The sequence below is a fragment of the Alexandromys fortis genome, unplaced genomic scaffold (assembly GCF_014885135.2).
Source record: "Alexandromys fortis isolate MF-2015 unplaced genomic scaffold, M_Fortis_MF-2015_v1.1 scaffold_8_1_9099942, whole genome shotgun sequence".
NCBI classification, from domain to species: domain Eukaryota; kingdom Metazoa; phylum Chordata; class Mammalia; order Rodentia; family Cricetidae; genus Alexandromys; species Alexandromys fortis.
Genome location: NW_026067898.1, coordinates 8,155,363 through 8,167,880, shown reverse-complemented (window position 1 = coordinate 8,167,880; position 12,518 = coordinate 8,155,363). Strand labels below are relative to the sequence as shown.

Here is a 12,518-nt window from a genome sequence, read left to right as displayed (position 1 = left end):
ACAAAAATCTGAGCATGCCAGTATCTGCCTGTGTTGGGAGCTGTGAACCCCCAGATCCTGAATTTCTTGTAAACAACTTGTTTTCCCCTGATCTGAGTGCCTACAGCTGCTCTGAGCATGAGACCCTCAGGAGTTCCTGATGGCAGGGGAATGGTTTCTGGTGCGTTTGGCTGGGGCGTGGCTATCCCTATATAAGCTGCCCCCTGAAAACAATAAAGGGGGCATTCTTGGGGCATTCTGGCTTCAAGGATGACCCGTGTCTCTGTCTGTGAGTCTTTGTGTGTTTCAATCTCCAGCCCCTTGCCCAGCTCACAAACTGTATGGTGGTGCATAGAGCACGGACAGGCGTAGTGCGCTACATGCCTGCAGTCCCAGGGCTAGGAAACAGACGTGCAGTCTACCTAATCCTTGAGTTCTAAGACCAGTAAGAGACTCTGTTTCCAAAATCAAAGTAAGATGGAGACAGACTGATGGAAGAATGACAAAGGACACTAATGTCATATCAACTTCTTGCTGCCGCATACCCATACCTGCATGGGTGAATGCACCTGTACACATGTGTGCACGAGTGCGCGTGCGCGCGCACACACACACACACACACACACACACATAGATAAAAAATATGATCTGGAGTAACTTCTGTTTAAAATGAGAATCAGAACACACAGTTCTATTTGACGCAGAGAATTGTTTGCCTGATAGCTGCAGTAAAGACTGCACAGTGACTAGTTAACCTGGTGAGAAGGAAGGGATCACTCCTCACTGCTGCTTCATCTTACTCTATCTCTTTATTGAATGTATTTGCATATTCAGCTGACTAGCCACATTATTTCTATGCTTATTACCTACAATGCTTAATTTGTGTGTGTGGGGGGAGTAGGTGTGGTGTATCACACGCAGAGGCCAGAAGTTAATATGTCTTTCTTTGTGGCTTTCCACCTTTTTGTTGGTTTATTTCCTTTTGAAATAAGATCTCTCTGAACCAGTAGTTCACCATTTGGCTAGACTAAGTAGCCAGCCCCCGGGATCTTTGTGTTTCCTTCATTTAGCGCTAAGGAACAGAGCTCTTGTGTGAGAGTGCACACGTGCACACGGAACTGGAGTTACCTCACACACATCAAATAAAATCTTTTTTTAATATTTATTTATTATGTATACAATATTCTGTCTGTGTGTATGTCTGCAGGTCAGAAGAGGGCACCAGACCTCATTACAGATGGTTGTGAGCCACCATGTGGTTGCCGGGAATTGAACTCAGGACATTTGGAAGAGCAAGCAATGCTCTTAACCACTGAGCCATCTCTCCAGCCCAATCAAATAAAATCTTAAATGTCATATTTCATATCTATATTTCATGTCTAGGCATGAAACAGTTTTTTTTTTCAAAATCTCAGATGACCTGTATTTACTGTAATAAAGTTTTTTTTCCAAGTTAAAACCAAATAACAATATAACCTAATGTTTATCCAGTTTAGCTTGTTTGTTTTTTGAGATTTATAAAGCAGTAAAAGGAATGCACCATTGCTAGTAGGGAAATAAAAATACATCTCTTGAGTGTTGTGTTCCCAAAGGCTCTCTTTTCTTTGTAGTGTTATCCCACAGATGCAGATGAAGCTTTTATTGGTGCCAGGCACCTCATCCATTACCCTCAGGCTGACTGAATTAGAAGTGAATAAAGGGAAAAGTAGTAGGCAGAGGCCTGCTGTTAGTGTGAACTCTGCTTGAACTAAATCATCCTTTCACACTTGGAGTGGGCAAGCTTGCTATTCAGAGACTGGTTTCCTTTATCTCTCATAGTTTTATTAAGCATTAATGTTTATTAAATGGAATATTACTCTCTAATGTGGCATTTATTTAAAGACATCAGTTTCTTCTTCTCTCTCTCTTTCCCTTACTTTCCCTACTGAGGTGTGAACCCACAGCCTCATGCTGTTCAAGCACTGGAGCTATAAGTTGAGATATGTCTCTTAGCGTTACCATTTGAAGAGCTTACTGTTTTGTTCTTTTCCTCTTGTGTGTTGGGAACATAACTCAAAGTAGAACACCCTCCAAGGTGGTACATTCTTTGAGTCCACACCATTTATTCATCATCACTGCTCACTAAGAATACTGACTTCAGTGAGTATTGGATTTAAAATTAGAAAGCATAAAAGAAAACATTTGAAGACTGCCTTTCCCAGCACTCAGGAGGCAGAGACAGGTGAATCTCTGGGCGTTTGAAACCAGCATAGTCTTCAAAGTGAGTTTCAGGTCAGCCAAGATTACACACACTGAGACCCTGTTTCAGAAAACAAACAAAAACAAAAAACCCACCACCACCACAAAAAACACTTTTCAGTATAGATTTAGGTTTTGTGCTGTACCCCGAAGAGAAATCCCAGTTATATTTCTTTGGAAGTTTTCAGTGATCTTGAACTAGTGTCCTGGCTTGGGCCATGGGATTTATTATTAATCTTATTTAGTGTTCTGAAATGAGAACGTGATGACTAGTTGATATATCTAGGCAAGAACTCTGAAAATGAATCTGCTTGTTCTTTCCCTCCCTCCTTTGTAGTAATTTGATTTCTGTGAGTTTTACTTTGGGGGCTGTGTTTGATCTTCAAATCCTGCCTCGGCTTCCTGAGTTCTGGGATTTCAGCATGTGCTGCTTATACTTGGCTCTTTTTTTTTTTTTTTTTGGCTCCTTTATTTTAAAATTTATTGGCAATCGTTGCTTAAAATTTGTAGACTTTAGCAGATGCTTGTGGCTGTCATTTGGAAAATTACAATTTTATAACATTTCTTTATGACTAAAACAAACCTGAGTTTCTTGTTAACTTTTTTTTTTTTTTTACTAGCACAAACTTTAATTTACTGAAACTGTTTTCTTACATCTTTTCTCCTCCTCAACAGGAAAAGTACCTTTTATTCATGTGGGAAATCAAGTAGTGTCAGAACTTGGTCCTATAGTCCAGTTCGTTAAAGCCAAGGTAATGGAAAAAATAGAAAATGCATGTGACCATTTTCATTGATTTGAACCTAGCTTAATGAAATGCTGATGTAAATTATTAGAAAATATTTTTGAACTATAAGTTGGGTGCTGTTTCATAATATGAATCAATAGCAAAGATGTAGGTTGATTTTTTTTCTAATATAGGGAAATGAGAATTTCTGTCTTAAATGAACCTTTTAAGTTCTTAAGAACTTTGAGAAGGAAGATAGATATAGGATATGTTTTTGAAGTTGAAAGTATTAAGTTTCTTACTTGGCAGTCAATAGTTCTGTTCATTTGTTTAATTTGGATTTTAACCGTTAAGAAACACTGTTATTAGCCAGGCAGTGGTGTCGCACACCTTTAATCCCAGCACTCAGGAAGCAGAGGCAGGATCTCTGTGAGTTCAAGGCTAGCCTGGTCTAAGAGCTAGTTCCAGGACAGGAACCAAAGCTACAGAGAAATTTGTAGGAACAATAACAAAAAAGCAGCACTTTCATTCTTAGGGCAGCATTCTTGCAGACCTTTATATAGACAGAAAACCAGATCATACTATTATGTGTTGTTTTATCCTTTAAAATGATTCCATATTAATGACTATACACAGATACATATCTTAAAAATGGTTGCATGGTTTTCTGTTGTGTTTTATGCATTATATAGTTTTTAAATGAGCATTTGGACATTGATCTTTTATATTGCTATTTATAAGTATTAAAATGAATTTTCTTTTGCAGAAAACTCTGTATACTTGTTTCATTAAGATAAATTTCTAAGGCAGGCGTGGTGATGCACACCTTTAATCCCAGCACTCTGAAGGCAGAGGCAGGAGGGTCTCTGTGAGTTTGAGGCCAGCTTGGTCTACAGAGTGAGTTCCAGACCAGCCAGGGCTACATATTAAGACTCTGTCCCAGACAAAGCAAACAAAAAGATAAATTCCTGAAAGTGTTATTAGGATGCTTTGACATATATCTTTTAATAATTAGAACAGATCATCACATTGAGCTAGGAGCTATTCTGTTTTATGTCTCTCCAGTGTTACTTTTGACTTTGTCTTTGTCCCCATATCGTTAGCTATTTTCCTTTATCTTTGCCCATTTTATAAGTAGTACATGTTTAACATTTATTTTGTTTTTAAGGTTTATGCCTGAAAAATACAAGGTTTACTACTAACCATTTTGTTTTCCTCTTTTATGAAATAATTCATTCTGTAATTTTGTCTATTGAAAATACATCTTTTGTATTTCAAATTAAAACTACTTAGTAGTGACTGAATATTAGGTATATTTTTATACATAATAATTTTGTTTTAGAAAGCATTTTGGAAATTAATCCATTGGACATTTATACACTATATTACTTGTGATAGAAAGATAACTGAAAGATTTTTGTATTTTAATATGATGCTCTTTTAAAATTTTTTTAAATTCCCTTTAGGGTCATTCTCTTAGTGATGGGTTGGATGAAGTCCAAAAAGTAGAAATGAAAGCTTACATGGAATTAGTCAACAATATGCTGTTGACTGCAGAGGTATAAGATTATAATGCTTGAAATAAAGGAGTCTTGTATAATTTGCCTTCTCGTATAAACTTTCCTTACGGTCTACTGTAAAGCCCTTGAGAAGCTGGTCAGGCTGGGGGTCATTATCTATAAACAAGTTTCCAGATATCTTCAGCTCTGCTGTTGCTCTTAGAAGCAGTGAGTCTTGTCTACTCACTGTTTCACGTTAGCCTTTTGCAGTTTACTTTAATAATACCCATACAATACTGCTGTACATATGTACAAACATATGTTCTGTACATAAGAAATGTTTTCTGTAAAGACTGCTGGTAAATTTGATAATTCTGTCCAGTGAATTAGCCAAGAAGGAAAAAGCTCATATATTTGATTTACAAAGTTGTCTTATTAGGAATTACTGTGGCAAGAAATAAGTTTGACCCTTTTCTTTTTGGTAGTTTCAGTGACTCTTGTTTTGTTCCTAGCTGTATCTCCAGTGGTGTGATGAAGCTACAGCCGGGGAGGTGAGTGGTTCTGCAGCATTTATCTTAATTAAAATTTAATGAGAAAACACTTCTGCTCAGAATCGCAAGTCCCTGCTCATAAATGAAACATTGTGGTTTATACCATTAGTGATACAGTTTTTCACTTACTTTAATTTTGCTTGCACATACATTTTAGGGAAGCCATGTGTCATTGTTTGATAGAACTGGTTGTGAAGTACATAAAAGTTTATATATTTTTAAAGGGAATGGTTTAAAATTTTAATTTTTTATGTTGTAAGCTATATATATTTTTTTCAAGATTGCTTTATGTATGCACTCCGGGGATACATTTTAGAATTCTGTTTGCAAAAATGCATTGTTTTGTAGGAAGGATTCTGTGTTTCACAAAGTTTTTTTGCTTTAGATCACTCATGCTAGGTATGGCTCCCCTTACCCTTGGCCCCTGAACCACATTTTGGCCTATCAGAAGCAGTGGGAAGTCAAACGTAAGATGAAAGCTATCGGATGGGGTAACAAGACTCTGGACCAGGTCAGTACAGATCGAAATTAACAAAAGGATCTATTCCTATGCATTAAAATGGCCTTAGTTTAAAGAATAATCTCAGTGTAATATTGTAACATAAACAGCAAAATACTTGATATCCTTTCTCTCTCGTTACATAGTTATACTTCTCTTATGAAAGTTGCCTATGCCTATGAGGCCTAAATGACAAGTAATTTCTGAGATTCTGCCACCTCAGACTTGCTCCTCTTCGTTTGCAGAATATTTTCTAGATGTCTAAGTAATACTGTCCTCAAATGGGATCATATTTTGCCTGCTGTTCTATAACTTGATTTTTTTCTCCTTCTAAAACAGCATATTATTGCAATCTTTTGTCAATAAATAGATCTGCAGCATCAGATCTTAATAAAGCTTTATTAAGTACAGTACTTAACTGGCTTCACTTGAAGGGGGTTGTCTTAAGTTTACTAAAGTAACAAAAAATTTAAAAGTGTAATTTTCAAGGTCTTGAGGTTGAACATCAGTCATTTAAGCTAACTGGTGATTTTTTTTTTTCTCTCCCTGATTCCTAGCTAGACATCATACTGATGTGTGCTACAGGGAGTTAGCAAGTAACTGGATAGAGTGAGTGAGGTCAGTCTCTAGCACTTTCTAGTATGTCATTTTTATGGAGTAGACTCCCTTCACCCCTTAAAATATAAGCAAAATCATTGAATATATGGTCTCAGGAAAACATTGTTTAGAGAATTAAATTTTGAGAGAAAAACTTTTTGTTAAACAGTGATCTTTATCAGTAACTTAAGTTGTATTTAATGGCGTTTCACTAATTCCCATTAATATCAAAAACATTACTTATGTCATGTATAAGGTCTATGGTCTTAAAAATTTAAACTGAGTCTGTTTTTGTTATGAACTGGGATATAGAGTCTCACATACTTTTATGGTTTTGCTAACTTGGCTACTTTTCTCTTTGGTTCACTGCCTGCATAGGTCTTAGAAGATGTGGACCTGTGCTGTCAAGCCCTTTCCCAAAGACTGGGAACACAACCTTACTTCTTCAATAAGCAGTAAGACGTATTCTTCTTGTGGGAATGGCTTTGCTTGACATAGAGGTTTCAGATGTCTTTCATCACAGAGCTCTTCTTCTTTTCAAGAAGGACATATAACTCTGTTCTTCTTGTTACGTACAGGAAAGGGTCCAGCCCCATGTGGTCATGGCATTGATGTTGCAGCTTTCTGTCCACAGATTTTATTTTCAAGTAGCAAGATACATTACTATATATAGAGAGAGATATAGATATACAGTAACATATACTATATATGTAATGTATATGGTAATATGCATATAATGTATAGTATATGTGTATATAATATATAAATATATAGAAAAGACTTGTTTTTTAAAATTCATTTTTGTACTCATTAAACATTTATTCCCCTCTTGACTGTGAGGCACAGTGCTGCTTAACATAGAACTAAGATTTCTAAAGTCTAGTCCTTGTCATTGAGTTTTCTTAAGATCAGTCATGTAAATCAGTCAGTTTTTGTATGATTTGACAAAGATTTTGATATAGTTTAAAGTGCTGGAAGAAGTACAAAATATTAAAATCTCAAACTTTCAAGTACAACAACATAAATATGCTGCTAATATAGCTCCAATCTGTAGTGTAAGATGCTTGAAGACCAGGAGAGTCATTAATAACAAGCAGAATACTGTCAGAAGGGCAAGAGGTGTTTATCCTTTTAAAATGAAAATATCATAAATACAGATATTAAGGAGTATAGATAAAATATATGTATATATGTAAATTGAGTAATGCATATTTTATTAACAAGAGTTTAACATTTTAATGCTAATTACATTTTTAATTAATAAGGTTCATTAAAAGGGCAAAGATTTTTCTTTATTAAAAATTATAACTAGGGAGGAGGTTTAAGACAGTGTTTCCTGTGTATCCCTGACTGTCCTGGAACTTATTCTGTAGACCAGACTGGCTTTTAACTCAGATCCAGCTGCCTCAATCTCCTGAGTGCTGTGATTAAAGGCATGTGTCATCACTGCCTGGCAAAAATAATAATTTTCATATATTGAAAGTGATTGTTCAATTATGTGATACAGTGTAGATGAGTTTAAATTAGTATTTTCATCTCAATGCCTTTTTTTTTCTTTTTGATTTTTCGAGACAGGGTTTCTCCGTAGCTTTTTTGGTTCCTGTCCTGGAACTAGCTCTTGTAGACCAGGCTGGCCTCGAACTCACAGAGATCCGCCTGCCTCTGCCTTCAGAGTGCTGGGATTAAAGGCTTGCGCCACCACCGCCCGGCTTTCAATGACTTTCTTAAGGCTATTTTTTTTCTTGGCTTATTATTAGAAACACTGTATTTTAGGTTGGTAATACTTTTTCATGTGTATGGTATGCATGCATGTGTGTGCTCCCATATGTAAATGTGTATATGACTGTACATGCATGGATAGGTGTGTGCCTGTGGAAGCCTGAGGTTGATGTCAGGAACTTCCTAGATTGCTTTATTCTTTTGAAGAAGAGTCTGTAAGGTCTATTATCAAATCCAAAGCCTGTTGATAGGGCTGGTTCCTGCAGAGCCAGAAGAGGCCATTGGACCCATGGAGCTGGAGTGTAAGGGCAACTACGAGCTGTGATGTGGGTGCTGGGAACCAAACCCAGGTCCTTTGAAAGAGCAGTCAGTGCTCTAAACCACTGAGCCATCTCTCCAGCTCCAATAATTTTTAAAAAAATTGTTCTATTCTATTTTAAATTCTGTGTATATGATTGGGTTTGTACATGTGGGTGGTGATTATGAGCTGTGACATGGGTGCTGGGGTCAAACACAAGTCCTCCCCGGGCTTTATTTGCTGTGATTGCTACTCTTCATAGACATCGTCTTCTGTAGCCACACCAGCATACTTTATATTGAAAATGAATATGACAATTTAGAAATACTTCAACTAAGTCATTTTGTAACAGAAGTAATCTAAAACTACATATATAACATATACATCTCAGGTTCTATAAAATTATTTTAAAATGAAAAATTGGGACTTGTTAATCTCTGAAGCAAAAAGCCTACAGGATTCATCAGATCCTGGAAGTTACAGCTTTTACAGCTATGTTGTCTTTCTGTTCTTTAGTCCCTAACGCAAAGACATATACCCAGATGTTAGTATTATGTAGTTCTTTTTCTTTTTGGTATTGAATTCTTACTAGTGCTAAAATTGAGAGGGGCTATGTTTCATTGTTTGAAGTACATTATTCTTGTTTACCAATGAGTGATTTTTGTTACACATACATATTATACATACATGGGCGGGCAGGAGAATAATTTTTAGTTAAAGTCCTTGTCAGTGCATTGATAACTATAGACCTTTTGGCATGTGATTTAGAGAAAAAGATACTACTTTTGTTAAGTTGTATTTAAACTTACAAAAGAAAATGAAATTTAGACAGTTGTAAAACAGAAGACCTGCTTTTGATATTTAATTGGCATTTAAGATATAAGCATTCAAAAATTTTACCTAATGTGATGCTTAGGCAGATAAATTTTTTTATTAATAATTAGATTGAAGAATATAATTTTGCCTATCCTTTTTATTTAATTTTTGGAGATAAAGCTATTACTGTGTAGTCCTGGAATTTGCTATGTAGCTCAGGCTGACCTCAAACCTCCGCTCACTTGCTTAGCCTCCCAAGTGCTAGGATTACAGGTGTATGCCACATGTCTATCTGCCCTTCATTTAATCAGTATTAAATGGAAAGAATCTACATTTAGGAAAAGGTAACTTGTACTTTTATTTTGCTGTGGCAAAACTTTTTTTAATTTTTCTGTGGCAGAAGTCATTTTTTCATGAGACATGGTTTCTTAACTAGTAAGGTACTGGCTTAAGATACATAGGTTAGATTCTAATTAGACGCCTTGAATTGTACCCTTGGCTCTCACGTATACTAAACAGTGACAGATTCTCTTTTCCTTTGTATCCTACTTTTACTTCCTAAAATTAAAACCAACTTTGGTTGTTACTTACCTACTGGAGATATTGAGAAAAAACTTTTAAAAGAAACCAAATGGAAAAGAGGAAAAAAGTTTTGTAACAAGAACAGTAATTGAGAAAAAAGACAGAAAGGGCCTTGAGTTTCATACTTTAGTAGCAGTTTAAAGCTCACTATTTCATGTGTGTACAGGGATCATGTGTACTATGACACATGGGTGGAGCTTCTGGGAGTTGGTTCTTTCCTACAATGTGGGCCCAGGGACTGAGATTGTATTATCAGGAAGCCAGTGCCTTTACCTGCTGAGCCTTCTCGATGGCTGGTGTAATTCAGTTGTTGTTGGTTTGTCCTTGTCTTTCATAAGAGCTGTAGGTTTTTCTGAATTGGTTGCTTATCTTTTTTCTTTTGGCATAATTTACATTTTGTAAAATTGGTACTTTTATGAGCATGGTTTTGAGTTTTAAGAATTACATATATTGTCGCATAACCACAAGTGTACTTTATTTTACAAAACTTCAATTATTTATGCATGTGTTGGTGGAGGGCAGAGGACAACTTGAAGAAGCTGGTGTTCTCCTTCTACCATGTGAGTTCCTGGGATAGAACTCAGGCCATCAAGCTGGGCAGCAAGTGCCTTACCCTGCTGAGCCTTCTTTCCAGCCTCACAAGTACTTTTTAAAAGGAAGGAATTGTGGGAATTGATAATTTGTAAAAGTCAGAATCAGTTAACATGAGTCACTGAAATTTGTAAGGATTGCAGAGAATGCCTTTAATCTTAGTATTTGGGAGGTAGAGGCAGGTGGATTTGTGAGTTTGAGGATGAACTGGTTTATATAGAAAATTCTGGGCCAGCCAGGACCATACAAGTACACATTGTCTTAAATTTTATGGATTATAAAAAATGTGTTTTGATAATGTATGTGCTTTGTTTGGTTCAGCTGTTGTATCCTACTTCCCAATGGTTTTCAAAAGCAACTTTAAGTAACTGTCTTATGTAACAGTTTTTGTATGCTTATTTTTATATATAAATTTATATCCATATATAACTCCATATATGAGTATATACTTTTAGCATTTGAGTACTTCTGACCCACCTTAACTTGAGCACAGATTCACTGTTGACCTTATTCAGAGCCTTCGTTTATTGATAAAGAATGCCCAGCCATATAAGAAGTGAGGGATGATTGACATAAATGTGTATTAAGAAAACCAGTCCCCACTTGTAAGATAGATATCTCTTTTTAAGACATATTAGGGATATAGGACAGTTAGTGTTTATATTACTCTAGTGAAGACCTTAACTCTGCATTTATCTCCTCGTGTTCTTGGCTCTTTGTAAGGATCTGCTTGTTATTGATTTCTTCACTTATGATGAAAAAATTATGGTGCTATTAAATCCAAGGTCTCTTCTTATTTAAAAAGAAATGCTACCCTTTGACTACCTACTTAAATGTGAGCACAGAATACACACTTCCATTTCATTTTATTTTTAGACAGAAATTGGTGTATAACCCAAGATTACCTTCAATTTACAATGTTACTGACTAGGCCTGAGTACTGCAGTTAGAGGCAGGTGCCAGGTTGTACATCTCACATCCTACAGTGTACTTACCTTCCTGCCTTCATGTACTCAGCCAACCCGGAGACTGCAGACCCTGGGGAGGGAAACAGTTCAGTGAGTGCAGCTTTACTGCGGTGTAAGACACATATCGCCTTTTTATTGACTTTTGTAATGGGCATGTGGAGAACCTGCTCTGTGTGTGTGTGTGTGTGTGTGTTTGCACACATGTGCAAGTGCACACGTTCACACTTGTTTTCCATGTCTTAGAATATCTTTTTTTTAATCTCTAGCATAGTTTCTGCCACACTGGAAGCATACTATATTTATTTCATGATTAAAATAATGAATTTAGGACTAGGGCGATGGCTCAGAGGTGAAGAGCACTGGCTGCTCTTCCAGAGGACCTGTGTTCAATTCCCAGCACCTACATGGCAGCTCACAACCACCTATAACTCCACTTCCAGGAGATTGGACACCCTCATACAGACATTCATGCAAGAACCAAAGTTCATGAAATAAAAATAAATTAAAAATGAATGCAATTAATGTTCTCTTTTTCATGTTCTGTAAATGAAAAAAATTTCCATCAAGTTGTGGTAGGATTTATTTCTGTGACTTTTTCTTTTCAAATTGATGAATAAAATGTTCTTTAAAAAAGAATGCTTTCTAATGTAAAAATGAGGTGCCTTAGCTTTTCTCATCATTATTTTTTTAGACCTACTGAACTTGATGCTTTGGTGTTTGGCCATTTGTACACCATTCTCACCACACAGCTGACCAGTGATGAACTTTCTGAGAAGGTGAAAAACTATAGCAACCTCCTTGCGTTCTGTAGAAGGATTGAACAGCACTATTTTGAAGACCGGGGTAAAGGCAGGTTGTCGTAGAGTTGTATGTCAATTAGTTATAAAAAAATCTAACTTTTGAAATATGAATTACTTGAACAGTATAATAAAAGTTTCAGAATTTCAAAACCAAAACCACTTTTTTGAAACCTCAGAAATTTGCACAATGTCATATACATGTTCTTTTGTGCTGTCTGTGTCTACCTTCATTTTGAGTTGTTTGATTTGTTACACTGTATTCTATATCTTGACATTTTATTTCTTTATGAGCATATAAAAATAAACCTCAAGCACTGTGGTTGTTTCATTTACTGTCTTTGGCTACTCACTGAACTTACTCACGTGGAATAAACAGTTCTCTAAGGAAAGCACCTGATGTGTGCAGTGAGACTACGGAGCACATGGTGAAAGTGGCCCTGGGAAAGTATTCTCTCCCAGTGTGCCCAGAAAGCGGGGTGACTGTTGGTCGTCCAGTGAGGCACGCATTGAACAGTCTTCATTCCTGAATTAAAGTGAAGTAACGTTTCATTAGGGCAGGATGAATTGAAAGAACTATTTTATGAGGATGAGAACTTATTGATTTTTTTTTATTCTTTTATTTTGGTGAGGGGGTAGTTTTTATAGGAGTAGGGAT

At 36.3% G+C, this 12,518-nt stretch overlaps 1 protein-coding gene across 2 annotated transcripts in view; it reads left to right on the top strand.

Moving 5' to 3' along the window:
• Mtx2 (metaxin 2) overlaps positions 1–12,191 on the top strand; it is a 49,339-nt gene extending 37,148 nt beyond the window's left edge. For both annotated transcript variants that reach the window (XM_050120362.1, XM_050120352.1), the window contains 6 exons: positions 2,894–2,970; positions 4,410–4,502; positions 4,955–4,993; positions 5,379–5,504; positions 6,468–6,544; positions 11,755–12,191. In XM_050120362.1, the coding sequence (XP_049976319.1) occupies positions 2,894–2,970; positions 4,410–4,502; positions 4,955–4,993; positions 5,379–5,504; positions 6,468–6,544; positions 11,755–11,926 (584 nt within the window). In that variant the 3' untranslated portion in view covers positions 11,927–12,191. The remainder of the gene's footprint in view (positions 1–2,893; positions 2,971–4,409; positions 4,503–4,954; positions 4,994–5,378; positions 5,505–6,467; positions 6,545–11,754) is intronic.
• The last annotated feature ends 327 nt before the right edge of the window (positions 12,192–12,518 follow it).